The sequence below is a fragment of the Ammospiza caudacuta genome, chromosome 19 (genome assembly GCF_027887145.1).
Source record: "Ammospiza caudacuta isolate bAmmCau1 chromosome 19, bAmmCau1.pri, whole genome shotgun sequence".
Lineage (NCBI taxonomy): Eukaryota > Metazoa > Chordata > Aves > Passeriformes > Passerellidae > Ammospiza > Ammospiza caudacuta.
In genome coordinates, this window is record NC_080611.1 from 3,655,394 (window position 1) to 3,677,256 (window position 21,863).

The 21,863-nt window shown below is 44.6% G+C and overlaps 1 protein-coding gene across 3 annotated transcripts in view; it reads left to right on the plus strand.

Moving 5' to 3' along the window:
• UNK (unk zinc finger) overlaps window positions 1-21,863 on the plus strand; it is a 45,186-nt gene that overhangs the window by 13,556 nt on the left and 9,767 nt on the right. For 2 of the 3 annotated variants that reach the window (XM_058817251.1, XM_058817253.1), the window contains exons 2-13: window positions 5,206-5,415; window positions 6,851-7,027; window positions 7,469-7,599; window positions 7,722-7,857; window positions 9,924-10,041; window positions 10,988-11,072; window positions 12,853-12,995; window positions 14,262-14,309; window positions 15,170-15,370; window positions 19,435-19,503; window positions 20,227-20,401; window positions 21,530-21,631. In XM_058817251.1, the coding sequence (XP_058673234.1) occupies window positions 5,206-5,415; window positions 6,851-7,027; window positions 7,469-7,599; window positions 7,722-7,857; window positions 9,924-10,041; window positions 10,988-11,072; window positions 12,853-12,995; window positions 14,262-14,309; window positions 15,170-15,370; window positions 19,435-19,503; window positions 20,227-20,401; window positions 21,530-21,631 (1,595 nt within the window). The remainder of the gene's footprint in view (window positions 1-5,205; window positions 5,416-6,850; window positions 7,028-7,468; window positions 7,600-7,721; window positions 7,858-9,923; window positions 10,042-10,987; window positions 11,073-12,852; window positions 12,996-14,261; window positions 14,310-15,169; window positions 15,371-19,434; window positions 19,504-20,226; window positions 20,402-21,529; window positions 21,632-21,863) is intronic. The other variant, XM_058817252.1, reaches the window with a different exon arrangement.

Sequence of the window (21,863 nt, forward strand, 5' to 3'; positions counted from 1 at the left end):
AGGTTTGTGTGCCCCAGGAGCAGCTCTGGAGTGAGCCCCAGTTCTGGGCTGCCCTCTCTGGGTGGGTTTGCTGAGCCCCAGGAGCAGCTCTGGCAGTGAGCCCCAGCACCAGTGGCCGTGCCCTGAGTGAGGAGCTGCTGTCAAAGCTGCTCCTGGTTTCCAGTGGTGTGACACAGCCCAGCAGTGCTGCCACAGCCTCTCAGCAGAGCCTTTGCCCAGGTGCCAGAGCAGTTTCAGGGGTGTAAACACCCCCCCAGCCGTGTGTGGAATGGAGCTGGTGGTGGTGTTAGATCTCACTGCTGCCCTGCATTGCAGATTGTGTCCTAGGCTGCATTAGCCAGACTATAATGTTATAATATCTCATGGTTTCCTCTCTGCAGAAGGTTCAGGTGCTGTTTGTGAGCCTCTCTTTGGGCCCAGGAGGAATTTTGGCAGAAAGGGGGTTGGACCTGGAAGAGCAAGAAGGGCTGCAAGGGAGAGGCGCTCATCTTGGGACCTCCATAAAGATCTCAGGCAGTGTGAGGGGTGTTGGAAGTAAAGCAGAGCATGGCTTTGCATCACAGAAGCCACAAGAGTTTTGAAGAGTTGGTTTTAATATTTTCATTTCCTTGCTACTTGGCATTGTTTCTCTCCCTGGTTGTTCTGATCCCTCTGTGAGAAAGCAGAGGCTCTCTTGGCATCAGTGTGCATCTTCCAGTGATTTCTGGGAGCTTTTATGGGTTAAGGCTTTTATGAGGAATTTGGAGCTCAGCTGTGCACTACCAGCACATTTTCCCGAACTGAGCTCACTGCACTGCATGTGTGACTTGGGTCAAGTTTGACAGGAAGCTGCAGCCCTGGAAGCAGGATGGATGCAATGCAGGAATGCTCTCATACTGAGCTGCTTGAGCACACCAGTGTCAACCAGAAAATCTGCAGAAAAGCAGGAGATCTCTGCACTAGGAGACAAGGAGGGGACCAGGACACAGCTGCAATTGTGGAGGATAAAAATGAAAGTTCTAGGTTAAAAATTCTTCTTAGCTTTGGGGTTTTTTTCCCTTCTTTTTTCTAGGTTTGAATTTTTTTCTTCTTCCCCCACAGCACCCATCTTTTTCCCTGCAGCTCCCAGAGCAGGTTCCTGCTCCATTCCTCCAGGGCAGAGGGGGAACTCCTGCAATTCCAAGCTGCAGAGGTAAACACTTGCTACCCTGCCCTGGAGCTGCTACTGGCAATTAAAGCCAGTGAGCACCTCCCCTCTAGTGTAAATAATTGCAGAATAATCACTGCCCTTTCCCTCATCCCAGTGGAAGTGGAATTTCAGCAGAGTAGCATTGAGGTTTTTCTAATGCTTTGCTGCTCCTGTTGGTCTTTAGGAGTTCCTAAAACTACTCTAAGAACTTCTTCTTGTCTTCCTAAGGAAAAAAACTTTCATTTCCAACAGCGTCCGTCCTGTTTGACAGCAAGTTCAGCTCAGCCTGGGGACTTTGATCTGCTTTGTTCTGATCAGTCTTGTCCTATTTGTTTAGAATTGCATTCATCTTTGTTTACTAGGGCTCATAAATGGTAACATTTCCTCCAGGAATCTGGGTGTTGCTGTTGATGTTAATGTTGTATCAGAAGACAGTGCTATGTGCTTTCCACTTCTTAAAAATTACATGGGTATGACATACCCATACATATACTTACTTTTTTTTTTTTTTTTTTTTTTTTTAGGAAAAGAAATATGGAAGTATAAAGTATAGAAGTAGCTCCAGTATGAAATAGGGGTAATAATTCTTCTGCCCCTCAAGTGAGGGCTGTAGGGTTTCCTGAGAGGAGTTGAGAAATGCAAGTTATCGTTGCTGGATTTCCTGTTCCTGTACAGACACAGTTTAGCTAACATGCTATGAAATGTGTACCAGTTATCAACATGTTTTCAGCTTTGAGGGTTGTTCTGAAATTCCCTTTTTCAGCTGTTCTGGAAAAAAAAAATTACGGAGGCCATTGACACCAGAAGGATCTGTCATGACAGTGTTCTCTGTGTTTTGTTTAGAGCCTTTGCAAAGAGGCTCCTGAAATATTAATGGCTTTTTGATTTGTGAGACATCACATTGTGGTGGTGCAGGCTCTGTATCCTCTCTGTGTTCCCAAAACACACGTGGTTTAGAGGCCTTTTATATATTTTAATACTAAGTGGCTGGTTGAGTGGTCTGTGTTCTCCCAGAGGAGCCAAAACTCACTTCATGGATCAAGAAAATAAAGGGCTGTAAGGCAATTTACCATTCAGGCTATTGTGGAGGAGGGTGATTTAAAACGTTGTAGTGGCTTGGAAAAAAGAAAAACCCAAAGCAGTGATTGAAAGGCTTGAAATGACTGAGTTAATGTGACAGCTCTCCTTGCCTCACTTGAGTGTGCTGCAGAGGTGACGGTGCACAGTTAATGCTCTGTGGTACCTGTTTGCAGGACTTGCTTTGAAATTAGGAGTGAGACATCATTTATTTAATAGAGACCATTAAAGAACGACTTTCTGATGAAGCAAGTTAAGTGTTAAACACTTTTCAGGTGAACCATTTACTTATGTAATTATCTCTCATTAACATTACAATAAATGTTTCTCCAGGGAGTTTAGCCAATCATGAAATGCAATTAATTTTCAAATACTCTTCAGCAACAATTGAGACACTAGAGACTGAAATCCCTAGTCAGTGTGTACGTTTTTAAACTTCCCTGCTGAAGGGAAGCAGCTTCAGCTCAGCTGATTGTGGAGCTGTTAAACTCTGAGATTTTTAATTGTTTTATTTGGGCCTATCACAAGTGTGGAGTGCTGGGCTCCATACCAGGTTGGGTAAGCCTGGTATCTCCCCTTAGTTTCCAGTGCTCTGAGGAGGTTCAGGATGCTGTTCTTGGACTTAAGCCCAGCACCAGGTGAGGATGGAGGAGTTAAAATGCTCTTGGTTTGTGTCTGAGATTCTGGTTGCTGTGTGATACTGCCTGGGGCTCCTAGCCAGCTGTGTTGTCGTCTGTCCATGTGTACAATGGGAGTAACACAAATCTCATGTCTCTAAGGTGTATGTGGAGGTGTGTGAGTGAAAACGACTGGGTAGTGATTGTATCATCTGTGAGCAGCATCGTCCTGCTGAAGGTTACTTAATTCACTTTCTAACCAAAATGTTGTTACAGTCACTTTTGTTCCAAGTCTTCCTAGTGCACTGATAAGATAAAATAATCTGTGGAATTCCACCTTCTACAAGTACTGGTTCCAAGAATTTAGAAAGCTTTTTGAGAATGGAGGAATTTACCACAGCTTTCAGTTTCCAGATTAATTGCTGGTGTGGCTGAAGTAGGGATCTCTGTTTGAACAGAGCTGGATTTTCAAACGGGAAAAGGAGCAAAGTGATGATGTTGGCCCTCACCTGTGCCAAGCAGACCTGGTTCTGCAGCTGGCTCTGGTTGTTCTGTGTTAAGCCTTGGGCCCCAGTGCAGATACCATTCCAGCCACTCTGGATTGCAGGGGACAGATGGCTAGAGAAGGGCTTACAGTGGCTGTGGAGGCTTCCAGCCCCGGGCGTTCACAGATCCCAGGCAGTGGAACCTGCAAATCTCACGTATTTAGAGGTTGAAGAAGAGAAAGAGCTTTTATCCTTTCATGCTTGCAAAATCCAATGTAGGAAAGCTCTTGCCACTGATACTGTCTCTTCATAGCAAACAAATAAAACCACTTTGGTTGAATCTGTGCATTTTCCTGAGGCTTTCTCCTCAGCTGGGGTAAAGAGTAAAGGAGGCTTTATTTACAGATGTTGCTTTCAGAATGAGCCTAGTGCTGTGATATTATCTGTAAATACGTCTTTGGGCATCAGGCATCTTTCCATTTATTTAGAAACAGGAGATAAAGACTGTCTGACATGGGAATGAATTCCTACACTCCTTTTTGTTGCCTTGGAGTACATACGCAGTTTAAAATGAGTCCGAATCTGCTGTTATATCACCCTGTTGCTTCCAGCAGAATAGTTGTATTTTTTTTTTTTTTTTTGACCTACAAATCTTGGTCCTCACTGTTTACACTGACCTCATAACATAAGAGACCAGAATGCTCCAGGTTTTCTGCCTGGTTCCTGGATGTGCCTCTGAGACCAAACTTGGTGGGATTCAGGTCTGAGCTGCTGGAGCTGTTTGGATGTTCCCTGTAAATACAGGGCAGCCCGTGGGTTTCAGCAGCGTGGATTTTGTAAGCACCTACACACAGATCACAGTCAGATCATTATGTTGATCTAAACCATTTTGTAATCCTCTACAATCTGGGTTTAGAGACTGTTATTAGTGTCACAAATAAAAGCTTGTGACTTCTTTAGTTCTCAGGATAAAAGAAGCCATGTACTTTCAGGGAATTACATATTAAAATTAAAGCAACATAAACATGTGGGAGTTTGAGGATAGTTATCCCACTTTGTAAGACTGAGATCTGAATTAATATGACTGCAAGAGAGAAATTGGTTAATTTTTATTTTGTAATTGACCGTGTACTGACAAAGCAGGGCTAAAGCAGGAGGATAAGGCATGAAAGAGTCTTTTAAAAAATTTAAAAATCTTGACCATGTACTGACAAAGCAGGGCAAAAGCAAGAGGATAAGGCTTGAAAGTCTTTTAAAAATCTTTCTTTAAAAAATTTTAAAAAATTTGACCACGTACTGACAAAGCAGGGCTAAAGCAGGAGGATAAGGCATGAAAGTCTTTTAAAAATCTTTCTTTAAAAAATTTTAAAAAATTTGACCATGTTCTGACAAAGCAGGTCTAAAGCAGGATGATAAGGCATGAGTCTTTTAAAAATCTTTCTTTTAAAAATTTTAAAAATATTTCTCAGTAACTTGAGGCTTTAAATGTGGCTCAAAGAAGTGTGTTCTATTTGGGGGTTTTTTTCTGGTTTTTTTTTTTTTTTTTTTTTTTTACTGAACATGTAGGAAGGAAACCCCTTTTTGCCCAGATAGGTCACAGATTTAGAAAGGGATAGAAAGGTACTTAGGAGTTGTGTTTTCTCACAAATGTTTCCTAAGCTCACGAAAAGCCTCTTCAAAACGATCCGGACAGAAAGCGATTCCAGCTCTTGTTCCATCCCTGTGTGTAATGGATATCTCGCCACGGCAAACAGGGGCAGCTCCTGGCAGGGGAGCGGGGAGGGTGTGGGAAAGACAGCAGACACCTCTCTGCGGGTGGCTGGGTCTCACCCTGGGGCTGACATCCCGGTTCCTGCAGGTACCTGAAGGAGTTCCGCACGGAGCAGTGCCCGCTCTTCGTGCAGCACAAGTGCACCCAGCACCGGCCCTACACCTGCTTCCACTGGCACTTTGTCAACCAGCGCCGGCGCAGGTCCATCCGCCGCCGCGACGGCACCTTCAACTACAGCCCCGACATCTACTGCACCAAGTATGACGAGACCACGGGCATCTGCCCCGAAGGAGATGAGTGAGTAGAGGCTGCACCCCCTGCTTTTCAGGCATTAGGCTTTTGGGATCGGGCCAGGTGATGATTCCAGCCGGTTCTTGCAGAGATGAGGCAAGTCAGCAGTAAAGCAGCTTTGTCGCATACGTAACATGAGAGCAGATGTAAAATCTGGAATAGCAGCTCGTGTGCTCCGGGCCTGCTGCAGAGACAGTGCTGAGGGTGACTTGGATGGGAATTGAGCTCTTGGGAACTCACTGTGCTCATGAGCTTCAGCATCTTCAGCAACAGCTCAATGAGACAAACGAGTTTGGAAACACTCTGTTCTCTAAGTCTCTGACTCCCAGCTCCTGCTCACTAGCAGGGTAACTTAGTTCCTCCTCTTTCTTCAATCTGGGAAAAACTTTGTCCTCCCGTCTGCCTCCTGAGTTATCTGTCTCAGCTTTTTAACTCATATCAGTTTATTTTGTCTTTCTGAAATTTTAAGAAGTCAGTAGAGAACTGAGAGGTACACAGAAAGGGCAGCATGAGGAGGAGTTTGGGTTTTTTGGGTGTTCTCTCCCCATGACTGCAGTAGGTTTAACTGGGGCAAACCCACAAATCTTTCTGCTGTGTGTGTGGCAGACCCCAGCAATTAAGGGGTTAACCCAGTAATATAACTTTAGCCATGTGACAGATGTGGGATAAATAGTGTAGCCAAACTGTGGTCAAATATGGAGAGTGTTTTATAGAGACATGCTGTAAAAAGATGGAATTTCAGTTCCCTTTTGTGATGCCAGTATAAACATACAAAAATGCTATTTATTGGCAAAACATTTTTTGTTTAAATTTTTTGACTTGATTAAGTAAAGTTTTTGTGACTACAACAGAATGGAATAGTCCCTCAGGCCTGAGGCTTGTTTCAACACTTGCTTCCTTGCTAGAAGAGATCTGGAAGGAACTGGAAATGGGATGTTTGTGGGCTTTGGCTTCCAGATCACTGGATCATACATGGCTCAGACTCAGTGAATGAAAGCCATTGTCATCTAGGAACCTTTGCTCATTTGTATTTTTACCTTGATGCCGCTATATCTGAACTTTCCCCATTCCATCTTGTTATATTTCTGTTTTACTTCTCAGTGTAGATTGTTTTTCTGCCTAAAAGGGGAAACAAAACAAATGGTAGTTTTGTAATTGTCCTTCCTTCTCCTACATCCTTGCTCTTTTCCAGATCCCTGGCAGCCACTCGTCCTGAATAATAAGGTGCTGCTGGATTAATAATCCAGTTTTCTTTTAGGGAGGGAAATTCTTATAACTTTTGTAGTGACATGTTTGGGGGTTCTCAGCATAAGAGAAGGGGCAGATTTAGCTAAGGTGGTGTCAGCTGCAGCATCTTCTCTCTACGAAATGTCTTCTGATCGTTGAATCCCTCACCTGTGTGACTAAACCTTGTCTGTTCCTCCCCTCCTTCCTTCCTCAGGTGTCCCTTCTTGCATAGAACTACTGGAGACACAGAGAGGAGGTATCACCTGCGCTACTACAAAACTGGAATCTGCATCCATGAGACAGACTCCAAGGGGAACTGCACCAAGAACGGAGTGCACTGCGCCTTTGCTCACGGGCCCCACGACCTGCGCTCGCCCGTCTATGACATCAGGTCAGTAGAGCCTGGGGCTCCTGGGAAAAGGGTCATTTCTGTGCCCAAATGGACAAGGAGATGATGGAAAAGGTAATTTATGTACCCCAAGTGAAAAGGGAGATGATTGAAGGACAGTAATCCTAATATCTTGCCAAGTGTTGGCGAGATATCCCTTCCTAATAAGGCAAATATAAAAAACCTCAAGGGAGGGTTCTCAAAATGGAGGAAAGGATCACACTTTGGAATGTGATGGAGGGGGTCAAAACAGTGCATCTGGAATTCCCAGGGTATGAAGACTTATTTTTGTTGCAGTTGCTGTTCAGCTAAAGATGTTCTGACAAAACATGCATGGCTGAAATGCACCCACTTAGCAAATGCTCCAGTATGTCAGTTTTTACACACATTTGTCTGACTCTTCCTCTGCTCAGTCTGTTTGTTCATTTAACTCTGTCCCTGAAGAGAGCTTCAAGCAATGGAAGCTTTACAGAATGGTCAGACAACATCTGAAGGAGGCATTGAGGGTCAGTCTGCAGTCGCTGCCAGCCATGCCATGATAGAGAAAATACTCAGTGAGGAACCAAGGTGGCAAGGTGAGTGTCACTGTGGGGTTGGGAAAGTTTGATCTCTGTGGAGTGCCTGCTCCTGTCCTAACCTTTTCTGTTGTAAATATGGATTGTGGTAATTTATCTTAACTCATTGGGGTTTTTTGCAGATACAACATATGTGTTGGGAAACTACAAGACAGAGCAGTGTAAGAAGCCCCCCCGGCTCTGCCGCCAGGGTTATGCCTGCCCCTACTACCACAATAGCAAAGACAGGAGACGAAGTCCAAGAAAACACAAATACAGGTACTGTGATCCTGGGTTTTGTACTTCCCAGCTGAATGGTGCAGTATGTTGGAAATCTGTGGTGCAGGAGGCAGGATTTTGACCACTAGATAGTTGTTTTTAGTCTATCTCCAAGCCATGTACAGAGAGGTGTGATGGACTGTTATTTCTTCCTAGCAGAAAGATAACAAGAAGTTTTCCTATATATAGTAACCAGTACTCTAATAAATGAATTGTTAAATCATGTTTGATTTAACTCTGATTTTATAGCAAAGAGAACCTGTGTCTGGCTTTCCCTTACCACACAAACCTCTGCTTTAGAAAGCAGTGCAGGGAAGAGAAAACAAAAGAAAGTTTTAATCCCCATCTAGAAACAAACTCATCCAACAATGTGTTCATGGTAAAGGATTCAGAATCATCAGGCTGCTTGTTGTGTATGCCTGGTGATGGGAATCATGAGGAGGGACTGTAGCTGGACATGCATCCTTAACCAGCTGCTAAAGGCTCTGCTTGTGAGGCACCAGGGTGTTCTGTCACTCAGCTGTCACTGGATTTTTCAGTGTGCTGTGTCTCCCCGAACGCATTTCATCCAAATTATAGGCCCTCATTTCCTCCAACACAACAGAGCTTTTGTTGTGGTCTCAGTGGGGCTTTCCCTTAGTTCCTTTTTGAAAAACACAGGAGCAGACCAGAAAGCCAGGAGAGAAAATACCAGGGATGTTCTCGCTTCTCTTCCCCACCCCCAACATTCACAGAAATTTTTGAACTGAAATTCCATATTAAAAAAATTAAACAGGCAGCAATCAAAGGAATATTAATCTCATTGCTTTAAGGGGAAATAGAACCGCTGGGGCAGTCTTCAGGCAGCAGCTATTATTTACTTTTTGCCCCTCTCTGAGCCCTTTGGGAAGGGAAGAGGTGAAAGCTTTGCTGCTGCTCTCCACTCACTTCTGTGTTTTCCCCACCCCAGCTGATGTGGCTGTGCTGGTGCTGCTATCTGCTTCCCTCTGCTGTTGTTTGAGGGAATGGTTAAGAGCATAAAGAGCAGGGGAAGTAGGTCACAGCAAAAATTCAGATCTGGGAAAAGGAACTGTTCCTGGCTGGGAGAAAGAAACGGACTTGCCTTTTCCCCAGTGACCTGACTCAGCCTCTTTCCCACATGGCCACACTATAAACCTGGAAACATACTGCTGTAAGGGTATTATGTGTTTTAGGATTAGCCAATTAACTTCTTAGCTTTCTATGAAGGTGCAGTTCCAAAACAGAAACCAGACCCAGTGTCTCTGACACTAATCACATCAGCTGCTGATATTGTTATGCTGGTTCAAGTTGTATTTCGTTTCAAATAGAGAATTAAGCCATGTTTTTTTCATTGGGAAATTGGAAGAAGGGGGAGAAGATGCAATAGCAGCTGGGTGGGGGCTGGGGAAGCAGCAGCCAAGCAGATTATACAGCTGAGGGTGGGCAGCCAAACCTACCCCCGACTGAGGAATTGTAACATCACAGAATGGTTTGGGTTGGAAGGGGCCTTAAAGCTCTTCTTGTTCCACCCCTGCCATGGGCAGGAACACCTTTCACTATCCCAGGCTGCTGCAAGCCCCATCCAGTTCCAGGGGTCCAGGGGCAGCCACAGCTTCTCAGGGCAACCTGTGCCAGGGCCTCACCACCCTCACAGGGAAGAATTGCTCCCTTGTATTTAATCTAAACCTATTCTTTTTCCATTTAAAGCCATTTCCCCTTGTCCTGGCACTCCAGGCCCTTGTGCAAAGTCCCACTCCAGCTCTCCTGGAGCCCCTTTAGGTGCTGGAATGGGCTCTGAGGTCTCCCTGGAGCCTTCTCCAGGCTGAGCACCCCAGTGCTCCCAGCCTGGCTTCAGAGCAGAGGGACCCTTAGAGCCCCTTTTTGGCTCTCTCTGAACTTGCTCCAGCAGGCCCACATCCTTCTGATCTTGGGGTACCCAGGGCTGGATGCAGTCCTCCAGGAGTGGATCAGAGGGGAGAATCACCTCCCTCCACCTACCCAAAGTAATCAAAGCTCAGAGCACACCTGTGAGTCTGATGCCTTCTCCTCCTTCCTTATTTGCACAGATCTTCACCGTGTCCCAGTGTGAAGCACGGGGACGAGTGGGGAGATCCCAGTAAGTGTGAAAATGGAGACTCCTGCCAGTACTGCCACACTCGCACAGAGCAGCAGTTCCACCCTGAGGTACAGTAACTCCTCACTCCCCTTGGACAAGCAAAAGCATTCCAGTCTTACAAAGTAAATCACTGTGCCAGGTGGGAGAGGGTGTGGGCTGCTTGTACTGTGGTCCTGGGATACAGAGAAGCTGCATGTTGGGAGTAAGCTGCAATTCAGCTGCTTGACAGAATAGACTGTATGGGAGGAGGTAAGAAAAGTGGGGGAAAATTCAAGTGTAGGAGCAGGGTCAGGTTTGGGATCCTTTGGAAAGCACAATGTGGGTCTGCATGTGAGCAAACAGCATCTGTTTCCTTGACTAAGAGTTTGTGGTTCATGTTGATAGCACTAAACACCACCAAGCTCTTAGCTGTGAGCATGCCCAGAGCATTCCAATATCCTTACAGAAAGTGTAATTAAGACCTTTTCCTAGTCTGCTTCATGTTACAGTGTTGAAAAGCTTTGTGGGGCCCGTATCTGCACAGTAACCATTGTCACCGCCTGTCAAACTGGGGGGAGAGGGAATTACCCATTTGCTACAATCCTTGTCAATGGTTTGTTATTTTCCTTGCAAACATGTGGCTGCAACTTTCTGTGCTGTCATCTGTCAGCTGTTTCCTACCTTTTGCCATTTGTAATGTCCATGGAGCTTCCAGTGAGTCTGAGGGACTTCATGGCAGATGGTGACCTTTGGGTGAGCTGGTGTGTGGTGGGTTGGTCTCTGGGTGAGGTCTAGCTGTCATGGGCATATTTGGGTGTTTCCAGAGCTATAGTGGGTTTTCCTTTCTTTGAAGCAAAGCACTGAAATGGTCACCCTGAGCTCTGCTGGCCTTTGCACCTCTTATCTGTGTCCCTACCTTGCTGTCAAATTTCTTCATAGTACTTCTGTACCTGCTGGTCGCTGTTATTTTCTATTCATTTCTGTTTGGTGTTTTTTTTTTTGTTTTGTTTTGTTTGTTTGTTTTCCCACCCTTAGATCTACAAATCCACCAAATGCAATGATATGCAGCAGTCTGGCAGCTGTCCCCGAGGACCCTTCTGTGCCTTTGCACACGTAGAACGTACGTGCACTACTTCTCTCATCTTTCCTGCATGTTTGAGCTACGGAAAGCTTCTGACCAAGGGAATTTAAATGTACAGCTGCAAAACCAGAGCTTCTGTGAAGGGTTAACTTTGATTTCTGTAAAACTGTGCTGGTGTGGGAGGTGTTGGCAGAGCTGGAGGCAGTAGGTGGCCTGTAGGACTCAGCCTTTAGCTCTCACTGCTCTGTCTCTTGAAGGATCTCCCTCTGTTCCCTCTCTCCTGCTCAGTTCTCTGGTGTCAGTTCAGGAGGATGGAAATGGAGAAAGCTGCTTTTCTGTACATGGATAAACTGTACCTAGCTAAATTGCCAAGTGTCATATCTTAAAAAGCTGAAGATAAAATTGCTGATTGTAGATAATTTATTGATCAATTAAAAAAAAAAAAAAAGCTATTTTATTCTTTGTGAAGTTTTGCTTAGAGTTTAAGTCTTTAATTCAGGTTGGAAAAGAAAAATATGCAGCATTTTTTACTGCTTTATCTGAAATCTTCTTTTCTCAATAGCTCCCTGACTTATAGGGCATTATTTCAATCCTCAGTTTAATCAACTATAAACTAGTGATGCAGTTTTGGTTGTGGAAGTTCTACCTACAGGTGATCCTAACATTCATAAATAATGGTTAGTTCCTGTCCTAGGGCTCCTCCTCAGTTGCTGCTTTGCAATCTCACTGCTGAATTTGCAATTATTAGAGCAGGTTATTCACTAGATTTGTTCTGATACTGACTCACTACATGGCCTTGAGAAAATCTCTTTGTTATTTGATTATCCTTTGTAAATGAGGGAATTAGTAATTGCTGCCTTTGACAAGGAATGGGGAGAGTAAATTCCCTACAGGTTGTGCTGTTCCTTTTATAGGAAGCCTTGTTGACAAGCAGTAATTATAGCTGGAGCTGTGGGCTGTAATGGACCAAAACACAGCAGTGCAGCCACACAGTGGGATCCAGCAAGCTTTAGAAAATGAAATCTTGATACAGGAACAGTGTTTAGCAAACTTCCTTGGGTATAATATAGTATTTTTGTTAAGGGATGTCCTACTCCTACTAAGATTACTGCACTTGATATTATATTAATTAGAGTAACATTCTGTGCCACTTAGGTCATTCCAACTTGGTTATTTCTTGTGCTGTCTTATGGATTTGTATCTTTTAGTTTTTCTTACAAGGTCAACAAGGACAGGCCAAATGCAATTAAAATAACAGGAGTCCATTTATTATATCTGCTCTTAACCTGAGTTTTACTGATTAATAGCAAGAAACCAGCATTTTGAGGATATTGAAATATAGATGTAGTGTCAGTTCTGTCGTTTTTGTGAAGATGCTGTGTGTTAGATGTAAATCCTACAAATCTACAGCATCTCTACCTTCTAAACCAGTGCCACTTTTTTTGGTAATGATTTGTACTGAGCAGATGGAAACTTTAACTCCCTCAGCTAATTGTAATGCACCCATCAACTCTGTGCCAAGCAAAGAAGGAAACTCTGCTTAGTCCAAGAGAGCTGAATGAATAACACACAATTCATGCAGGGAAGATAATTTTGGAGCAGCATTAACGAGCAGCACAGTGTGGATGTGATGACAGCAAAAACGTGAGGAATATTAGATAAGCAAACAAGCCAAATAAGGTTTCTCCTTACTTCTACATTTATAGGTAGGTGCTTGTGGAGTATTTTTCCTCTCAGGAATATCTGGGTATCCTTGTTCCTGGATGTTTGTGCTCCATGGCTGAGCTCTGAGGGTGTCCCTGTGCTTTGTCTCCCGCAGAGCCGGCGCTCAGCGAAGATTTGCAGCAATCCTCGGCCGTGTCCAGCCCCACGCAGACAGCACCTGTGATGTACATGCCCTCAGCAGCTGGGGACTCTGTTCCAGTCAGCCCTTCCAGTCCTCATGCCCCAGACCTTAGCAATGTATGTAGCCCTGTGGAGAAGCCTTGTCCATGTTGTGTAAATCTGTGTTTCTCTGACTCTCTGTTCTTTCTCCCAAGCAAAGTATCCCAAAGCCCAGAGGATATGAGATTTTTTTCCTAGTACTCAGCTCCATGCTTTTTAGAGGGATCTGGTTTTTTGGAACATACATTCAGTGGCTTTAGTATTGTCCTCTCACATATAAAAATCCCAGGCCTTCTTTTCTGTGCAGGGTTTGTTGATGTACTTTCAGGAGAGTGGAATACATCCGCACATGCAGTCCAACTCCTTCCTGTTTGGAGGTACATATTGGGCTCAGCTTCCACGACCTATAATTGAGGGCTGTGAGCCAACAGCCTCTAAAGTACATAACTACAATTGAGTTTGTTTACATATGTAATCTCAGAGCCTTAGCCTGTGTATATTGTGTGTTGCATTATAGGATATCCTTTGTTCCCTCCCTCTTGTACTTCTGGAGATAGCTAAACTCTGGGGTATGTTTCAGTAATGCCTCCAGATTGTTGGCAGTTAGTTGTCCATACAAGACAGGAGATGTCTAAGTGTTGAACAGATACTCAAGATTCAGATTAGAAACCCATGGGATGGTAGACTACATTTTTATTTAGCTTTTTCTTTTTTTTTCTGTTAAGTCTTTCCTGTTTGTACTGCACTTGATAAGGTGTGTAACCTTTTCAAATGGTTGGCTGAGGTTTGGAGAAGGTACAGTGACATGAATTTAACTCATTTGAAACTGGTCAGATTGAGGTGAACTCATCTAGGACCTCTGCTTTATTTTATTCCCTCTCTTTGAAAAGAGAAGTTGTGTTTGAGCCAACCTAGCAGTTCATAGCTGTCCTGAATTGGATTGCAAGTAGAATTGCAAACACATCTTGAAAAGTCTGGACATAATATTGTCTCTTACTAAATAACACTGGAAAGAAATAAAAACCCCTACATCTTATGAAGGTATTGTTTTAATTCACTAAAAACTGCAGGGCAGTTGAAGATATCTCCTACTTTTAGGCTGTTTAGGTCTTGTCTATATCAAGCTCTTAGTCTTTTAAACAGTCTTTCCTAATCCTTGGATATGTGCCAAATGGCAGCACATGTCTGTCTATGACTTCATCACTCCACAGGGCATCTGCATGTAGCTTGCAAACAAATATGGCTTTGCTGGTGATCATTTTACATGATGAATTAATCAGAGAAAAAGGTCCCTGTAGCAGCCAGCCTCACTGTGGCCTGTTCTGTTTTGTATTTGTACTGTAGGTGTGGAATAAATCAGGAACTCTGCCAACTAGCCCCACCTCCACCACAGTGAGTAGTTATCTTTGTGACTGTAGGGAAGCGTGGACAGCAGAATGTCTGTATGAAAATAAAATAAAAACATTGTAGGCTGCTCCTTTTTTTTTTCCTAATGCCAGCCCAGACTGTTCCACATTTGAATGTGTGATGTCTGAAGCACAGTCGTGCTTGCCAGTGGAGGCTAATATTTATTTGTCCCAGAGAAACGGGAAATTTGTGCTCATCCAGGTGGACACATTCTCTAAAACTCAATTTCTTTTGCTGCTGTCTGTGGCTTCATCTACAGTGCAAAACTAGCCTTGTTGCATGTGATTGTGATCCCTGGTATTAGTCCAAAGAATGGAAGTGTTGGAAATCATTGGGGTTTTTTAATGCAGCTGTTGATACCTGACTTGTGTCTGCATTAAAACTCTGAGATTTCCAACTGGAAAGCAAAAAACAGAGTATTACATATAGCTCAGATATGCCTGACTGTTGTGGAACCTTTCCAGGTTCCACACCACCACCCAGAGTCAGACAGGACCCACTGTAGCCTAAGGAAAGGGAAGGGAAGAGTTTTGTGATCATTTTGGGAACCTGATCAGTCACCTCTGAGGCTTCAGGAAGAAAAATGTCACTAGAGCTGTAGGTTAGATTTTCCAAGACTGCACTCCAAAGTAACAACAATAAAACCATAATTGTGGGACTGTGTAAATTCAGTGGAGCTTTTTCCTGTCTGTTTAATGAGTGTTTACTGGAAGCTTGTATGGTTGTGTTGGCTGTCAGTGAAATCAATCCACAAACAGTGACGTGACTGAGCCCTTCCATGGATGCCTCTTTGAGCAGTTCCTGCTGTCTGGCTGTTCTTTCCTGACCCTTGTTCCCTCTGTTAGATTCTTTGTAGGAACAGCAGTCTTGGAAGCCCATCTAATATATGTGGGTCTCCTCCTGGTGCCATTGGGAAGCCCCACAGCTTGGAGAGCATTGGTTTTCCTCCAGACTCAGTCACAGCAGCTGGCAGCTACAAGAAAGCCCCGGGGTTTGAGCGAGAAGATCAGGTTGGGGCCGAGTATTTGAAGAGTTTCAAATGCCAGGTTAGTGGGGAATATTGGCTGGAAGAGTTGGGGGGATGAGAAGGAATAAGTCTAGTCTAGCTTGAATGGGGTTTTGTTTCTGCTGGAACAAAAGAGGGAGAGCACTGTTCTGATATGAGCAGCTTCTGGATCTCTGCTCTTGTTTTCAGTCTCCCTTCTAGCTTCTTCCATCTCACATCTGGTCTTGTCTCCCTTGCTGCCATCACACACCCAGTCTGTAGAAATCAAATTGCTGCTTGTTTTCCTAACCCCTCTCAACTTCTGTCCTGTGTTGACCCTGAGTAGCTTCCCACATCACTTCTTGCTCTTTCTTTTTTTCATGTCTAGGTCCTTGCCAGGAGTTGCTGTGTCTTTTACTGTATTGTCTCATGGAAATTCATCTTTCCTTCTGTCTTTCCACTCCAAACTCTTACCTTGATCTCCATCACTTGGTTTGTCCTCTGTTCACCATTCCTCTGGTGTCAGAAGATGTCATGTTAGTTGTCTCTTGCTTCTGTGGCTGTATCATTCTGATCCTTGACTCTGTCCTGTGCCTTCTGTATTAAATTAGAATTCCTCATTCTTATTTGAAGAACCCTCTGAACATTACCCAACCCACATCTCTTAATGACATTCCCTCTTATCCCTTTTGGATATCCCACTCTTGCCTTACTTCTTCCTGGTGTCATGCTTTATTTCTGCTGCTCCCGAGGCCTGGAACAGTCTCTCCAGCTCTTTTGCCACACATGAGCTTTTCCACACTCAGTTTCTTGCTGTGAATTTCCTTTCTTGGTGTTACAATTAATAATTTCTCTGCACCACCCCTTCCAACCTGAGCCCAACCTAGAGCTTGGGTTTTTATTTCAGTTTTTATTTCTCACTGGGTTTGTAATTTTATCTTGATTTAGGGGGAGGGGGGAATAGCTCCTTGTATGAGGAGGTGCCTGCAAATGTATCTCCTGCAAGTTCTTTTGGACAAGAGTATAAAAAGGGATTAGAATACCAGGTCTGTGTTGCCTGAGAACAGAGAGGAGAAAAAGTGCTGCTTTCAGCCTGGCCATGTTTTCACTTTGGTCTGTGACATTAAAGAAGTCAGTCTTAATGAGCCTGTACTGCTGTGAGAAAACTATGGAAATATCCTGTCCAGACAAGGTCTTGCATAAAATAGTTGAATTTAGCAGCAGACTCCATGGGTTTTATTTATTTTTATGGCTTTGGGAAAATATGGCCAAGCTTTGCAGTAGGGCCAGTCTTGAGCACTGTTTAGTCTAATTAAAATGATGCAGTGACAAATCCAGATTAAGCTATATGCATGTGTGCTCTCTTATCAATGCTCCCTTTGTCTGGCCTAGGGGGGATGTGCCTTAGGAAACTGCAAATTGATGCAACACGTCTTTGGGGGTAAAGAGCAGAGCATGCTGTGATCTTGGCACTTCTTGCAGGCACAGCAGCTTGTAACAGTTGTTTAGAAACAAAGGGAAAAACATGTCCTCCTTCTCTGTGGCCTGTGCTGCAAAGGAGAAGAGAACCCAGAGCTGAAGGACTGAGAGAACCCCTGGCTGCTGCCAGCAGGGGCAGGGTGCCAAGGAGGCCCTGCTTTGGAGAAAACGGGCAGCAAGCCTAAGCCAAGGAGAAAAGGGATGGAGCATGAATAGGGCTTGTAAAAGGAGGGCCAGATGATGAGCATTTGTATCTGGAGTCAGATCTGTGCTACAAAGATACTGTGTTCACATAACTGCTTAATTGTGTGCTTTAATTAAGCAAAACCTGTGTTAAACAGGAATAAATAGCTGTTAAGGTATAGACAGAAGTAATCACAGTTGCCTTGTGCTAGGCTTCTACACACAAGATTAGGTGTCTCATAAGTGTCCTGATTTAATTTTACTTTAATCTATAATTACTTACTTTTTAAATTCTACTGTAATTCCCTTTGGCTGCAGTGAGCACCAGAGATTCTCAAATACCCTGTAAATTAGATCAATAATGAGGCATTTAACTTTGTCAGCTCCTGTGTGAGGAGACACTCTGGCTCAGTTCTGCAATGGCCTTGTCATTTTCCCCCTGTAGAATTTATACAAATAGTTTCTATCTTATTAGAATGAAAAATGTACCTTCAGTCTTAATAGATTCCACATAGTTTATAGTAAGGCTGAGCCAGCAGTTAAAGCTAAAAATACTTTTCCCAAATCCCAGAAGATTTAGCAAGCTGGAAAAATGCTGGCTGCACTGGAAGGACTTGAATGCCACAACCAGGAGGTGTTCCCAATTCTTGACACACAGCACAGTAGGTTTGTTCCATGCTGGTCAGAAAACATTTAGTTTCACTCAATTTATGTCCCTTGTTCTCTTCCCTGACTGCAACAGAGGGAGCTGGAGAATTTCAGCCTGTCCTTTGAATGTCTGTCTCAATGTGTGCCCTTTCTAATGTTATTCAGAGCTAAAGGAGACTGCCTTAGTGGTGACATTTTGTTTGCTCTATTTTTCCCTTGTGTTGTGTGAATTCCAGCCATTGGGAATTGGGGCTGACTTGGAAATATCTTCACTTTTCTCCTTAAAGGAAAAAAACAAAAAGCACTTCCAGTAAGACTTAACTGCAGCAGAGGCAGCTCCCCAGGCTGGCAGGAAGCCTCTCAGTGGGGGCACGGCTGCCTGTATGCCCTCCCCTCGCTGCTGACGTGTGAGATGGCACATTTTGTGTTCAGAGTGTCAGACAGGGCAGGGCTGTGCTGGCTAATGCAGCAGCAGCCTTATCAGACACTCACAGAGGCACTCAGAGAGCAGAGCCAGCCCATCATGGGCTCCTGTGTCGTGAACATGCTCAGGGAGGTGTGAGAGAGCACTGCAGGAGCATCTTGTGTCCAGGCTGTGAGCTCTCTGTCTGCCCACAGGCACAGAGCTGAGCAGAGAAAATGATTTAATGAAGTAAAAGCAAAGGAGGAATTCCTGCTCTGCTCTTTTGCCTGTCTGGTTACATCACCCCTCCCCAGCACTCATTTATCTTTGGCATGAGACTGTTCAGCCAAGAAGCAAAGGGTTATCACTTAGCTCAGGGTGGTGCCTCATGCACATCATGCCTCAGTTTCCTGCAGAGATGGATTTGGGATAGAAAGCAGGCTTGCTTTATGGCTGGAACATGTCTGTGTTTCACACTGGGGGGGTTGGGGATGAGTAAACAGGCAGGGCTGACTCCCAGCACTTTTTTGCTGCCTCTCTGTGCCCAGAGGGTGGGATTGATCTCCTGTGCCATGTCACAGCATGGGAGAAAAGGAGCAAGGCCTGCAGACAGACTGACAGGCTCCTGAGGCCACTTCCCAGCTGAATCCCAGCAGAACTGACTGATGTTGCAAGGCAAGAGAGTTGATATCCATTAAAGGTATAATGCTGAAAGGACCTTAAGCTGAGTTTTTAGCCTGGATAGTGGGATTCTAAATGTGTCTTGGCATTCATGCAGTTTTGCAATTCCAGACAGCCTTGGCCTCACTTATGTTTTCTAACTTTGAGCTCTTATGTTAATGGCTGAGGGGAGGATTTTTTGTAAAGTTAGTTTGATGATGTTGCTTTGAAAATTGGTTAGTTATCACTGTGTTTTACTCCCAGTCCTAGCTGGGAGCTGGAAAGATTTGAGGGAAAACATAATCTACATACTTTTATTTTCCCCAAACTGAAAAATATTTGCATATTTTAACAATGCAGTGTGCCTCCCACCATTTCTGGCCCTTTCTGGGTGTTAGATGCAGTAAGGGTGATGAGTTAGTTATAGCAAGGCAAAATAATTTGGTTTTGATCGTGGTTCTTAGGATGTGCTTTGTGCTAGCAGGGGTCTTACAGCAGCATTAAAGGCAAATGTCATTGTGACAAGTCTCTGCATAACTCTGGGGGTGATGTCTTGCTATACAGAAAGCAAACAACTTGGAATGTTTCCAGTTTGCTGTGCTTTTCCTCTCCCCAAATTCTGCAGTGCCTTGGGCAGCCCAAGAGAGGGGTGGACTGTGTTTCCTACGGCCTCTCCAAAGCCAGCAGCCAGCCATTTTTAATTTTGCTAAATAATCTCTCTGCTTATCATTTGTTTTGTTTCTTTACTGCAGCAAGCAAAAATGAAGTCCCATTCCCTGGAACACAGGAGCCAGGAGCAACCTTTGTTACAGCCCAAACAGGTATGGAGCTGCTGGCAGGGCTCTGAGGCCAGCTCAGGGCTTCCAGCACCACAGAGAAATCTGTGGATCCAGACAGCTCTGCAGGGAGTAAATAACAGTCCAGACACCATTAGGGATGCTCAGCTGGAGGGATTACTTTATGAAGATGGGATGATTTGCTGGAGGTGTTATTTGGGAATAGTTAGACCTGAGTGAATTCAGGGTAGATTCATAGGGCTGGACTGTGCAGGAGAGTCTTCAAATTACAGAAAATTGAGCTGGGATAGATCTCTGGAGTCATCTAAGTTCAAGGATTTGGCAAAGGGAATTTAATATCAGGTTCTAAGTCGTGTGCTGAACTAAGTCTGAGTGAGTGATTGTGTGGCCCATGGCTGTGATTGCATGCAACCTGTGGGTCACAGGAGTTAATTCTGGGGTAGCCTGAGAGATGTTTAGAATACTGGGGAGGGGAGGGGAGGGGAGGGGAGGGGAGGGGAGGGGAGGGGAGGGGAGGGGAGGGGAGGGGGGCCACAGAATGGAGAACAGTCGACAGAAATTAAAGAAAAGCTGTTAATCTCTCCCCACCCCCAGCCCAGTGGCAGCAGTAGCCATCTGTCAGGTTGGAAGCAGGCAGGAAACAGGTTTGCTGCTGGCATTTGCCTCCTTCCTGCACGTTTCTGAAGGGGTTGTTCTAGAAAGATGTTTTATTTCCTACCTCTTTCGCTTTCCACACTCTTGTTTCAGGACATCCTGGGCATTCTCCCAGTGGGGAGCCCACTGACATCCAGCATCTCCTCTAGCATCACCTCCAGTCTGGCTGCAACCCCCCCGAGCCCCGCTGGCACCAGCAGCATCCCAGGCATGAATGCCAATGCCCTTCCCTTCTACCCAACCAGTGACACCGTTGAGTCTGTCATAGGTAACTTTGCCTTTTTCTCTTATGAGAGTTTAGGGCTTCCTCACCATGGATCTCCAGGAATGAGGCTTGGAGTGACCTGGGTGTTCCAGTGACCTCCAGATTTCTGTGTCTGTCAGTGCTGGCAGATTGCTGGAGCTTGTTCTGTGACTGTGACACGTCTGATGTTCCCTGCAGGTCATTTGGGATGAAATTCACCCACGGGACCAACTGAAGGCCTCTGAGCCACTCACTCAGAATGGTGTAAAAGGGCCTTAGCTTTAGCTTTGTCAAAGTGACAAAGAGGTCTTGGACTAGGCAGGAAATCACAGGGGCATTTTCCACAGTTACAACCCCTCAGTTCTAAGTGAGAATTTTATAGCCAGAGCTACCATCAGGTAGATTGTAAGGACTTTGTCCTTTGTAGAGTGTAGGACAGAGGCTGTAAGAGGAAGGAAAACAGGAGAGTCCAGAGAGTGGAGTCACTCTTAGATAGGCACAGGCTTTTTGGTCACCTGTTTTTCTTCTTCCTTTTTTTTCTTTTTTTTTCCTTTTTTTTAATTAAAAGTGACGTTTCTGAGGTGATCTCACTAATTTGTTAAAAATAATAATAGAAATGAGTGGGCATGTGTGGGATGGAATTATATTGATCATCATTAGTGATGAGGCATGTTCAAATAGATATAACAGTTTCAGGCATTAATAAGCTTTATTTTACCCAATATGAGAACCTCAGAGATGTTTTTCAAGTGTTCTCTTCTCCTGGTATTTTTTTCCAAGTGGCTTTTCAGGAAAGCAGGGACAGAGCACAAACCAGACCCAGACATGCCATAAGGCCGTGTTCCTGTACATAAGGGATAGACTTAAAAGAGCAGTTTGGGGAAGACTTATGGGATCTGCTGTTAATTAATCAATCAGATTTTTGTTTTCATATACCCTTTGGGAATACTTAAGACAAAAAGAAACAGGTCAGGTTCAAGAACCTGAACTGAAAAGCTGCCCATGACACTTCTGCCAAACCAGAACAGGATGGAGAGTAGGGCCCCGAGAGGTAGCAAGCACAGGCTCCTCTGCATGTAGGCTCTTTGGGCCATCCTATCTCTTGAAGTTGTTGGTCCTTTATAACATAATTGGTACCTCTGTGTCTGGCAGAGTCTGCCTTGGATGACCTGGACCTGAATGAATTCGGAGTGGCTGCCCTGGAGAAGACATTTGACAGCAGCACAGTGCCCCACACGAGTGGCATCATGATAGGTACATGAAAGCAACAGAGCTTTCTTTATCTTCTGCCAAGCAGTGTTGCCCAGTCACCTCAGTGGAGCCAGCCCAACCAAGCTCTAAAACCAGTCCCAAAATGACATTGGTTAAAACAGCAATTACAACAAACTCTGGCAACCCCTGAGCATCTTTGAAGTGAGAGCTTGCCCTTACTGACCAGCAGAGCTGAGCTGTTGCCATTGGGCCCAGCTGTCTTGGGGATGTTTCT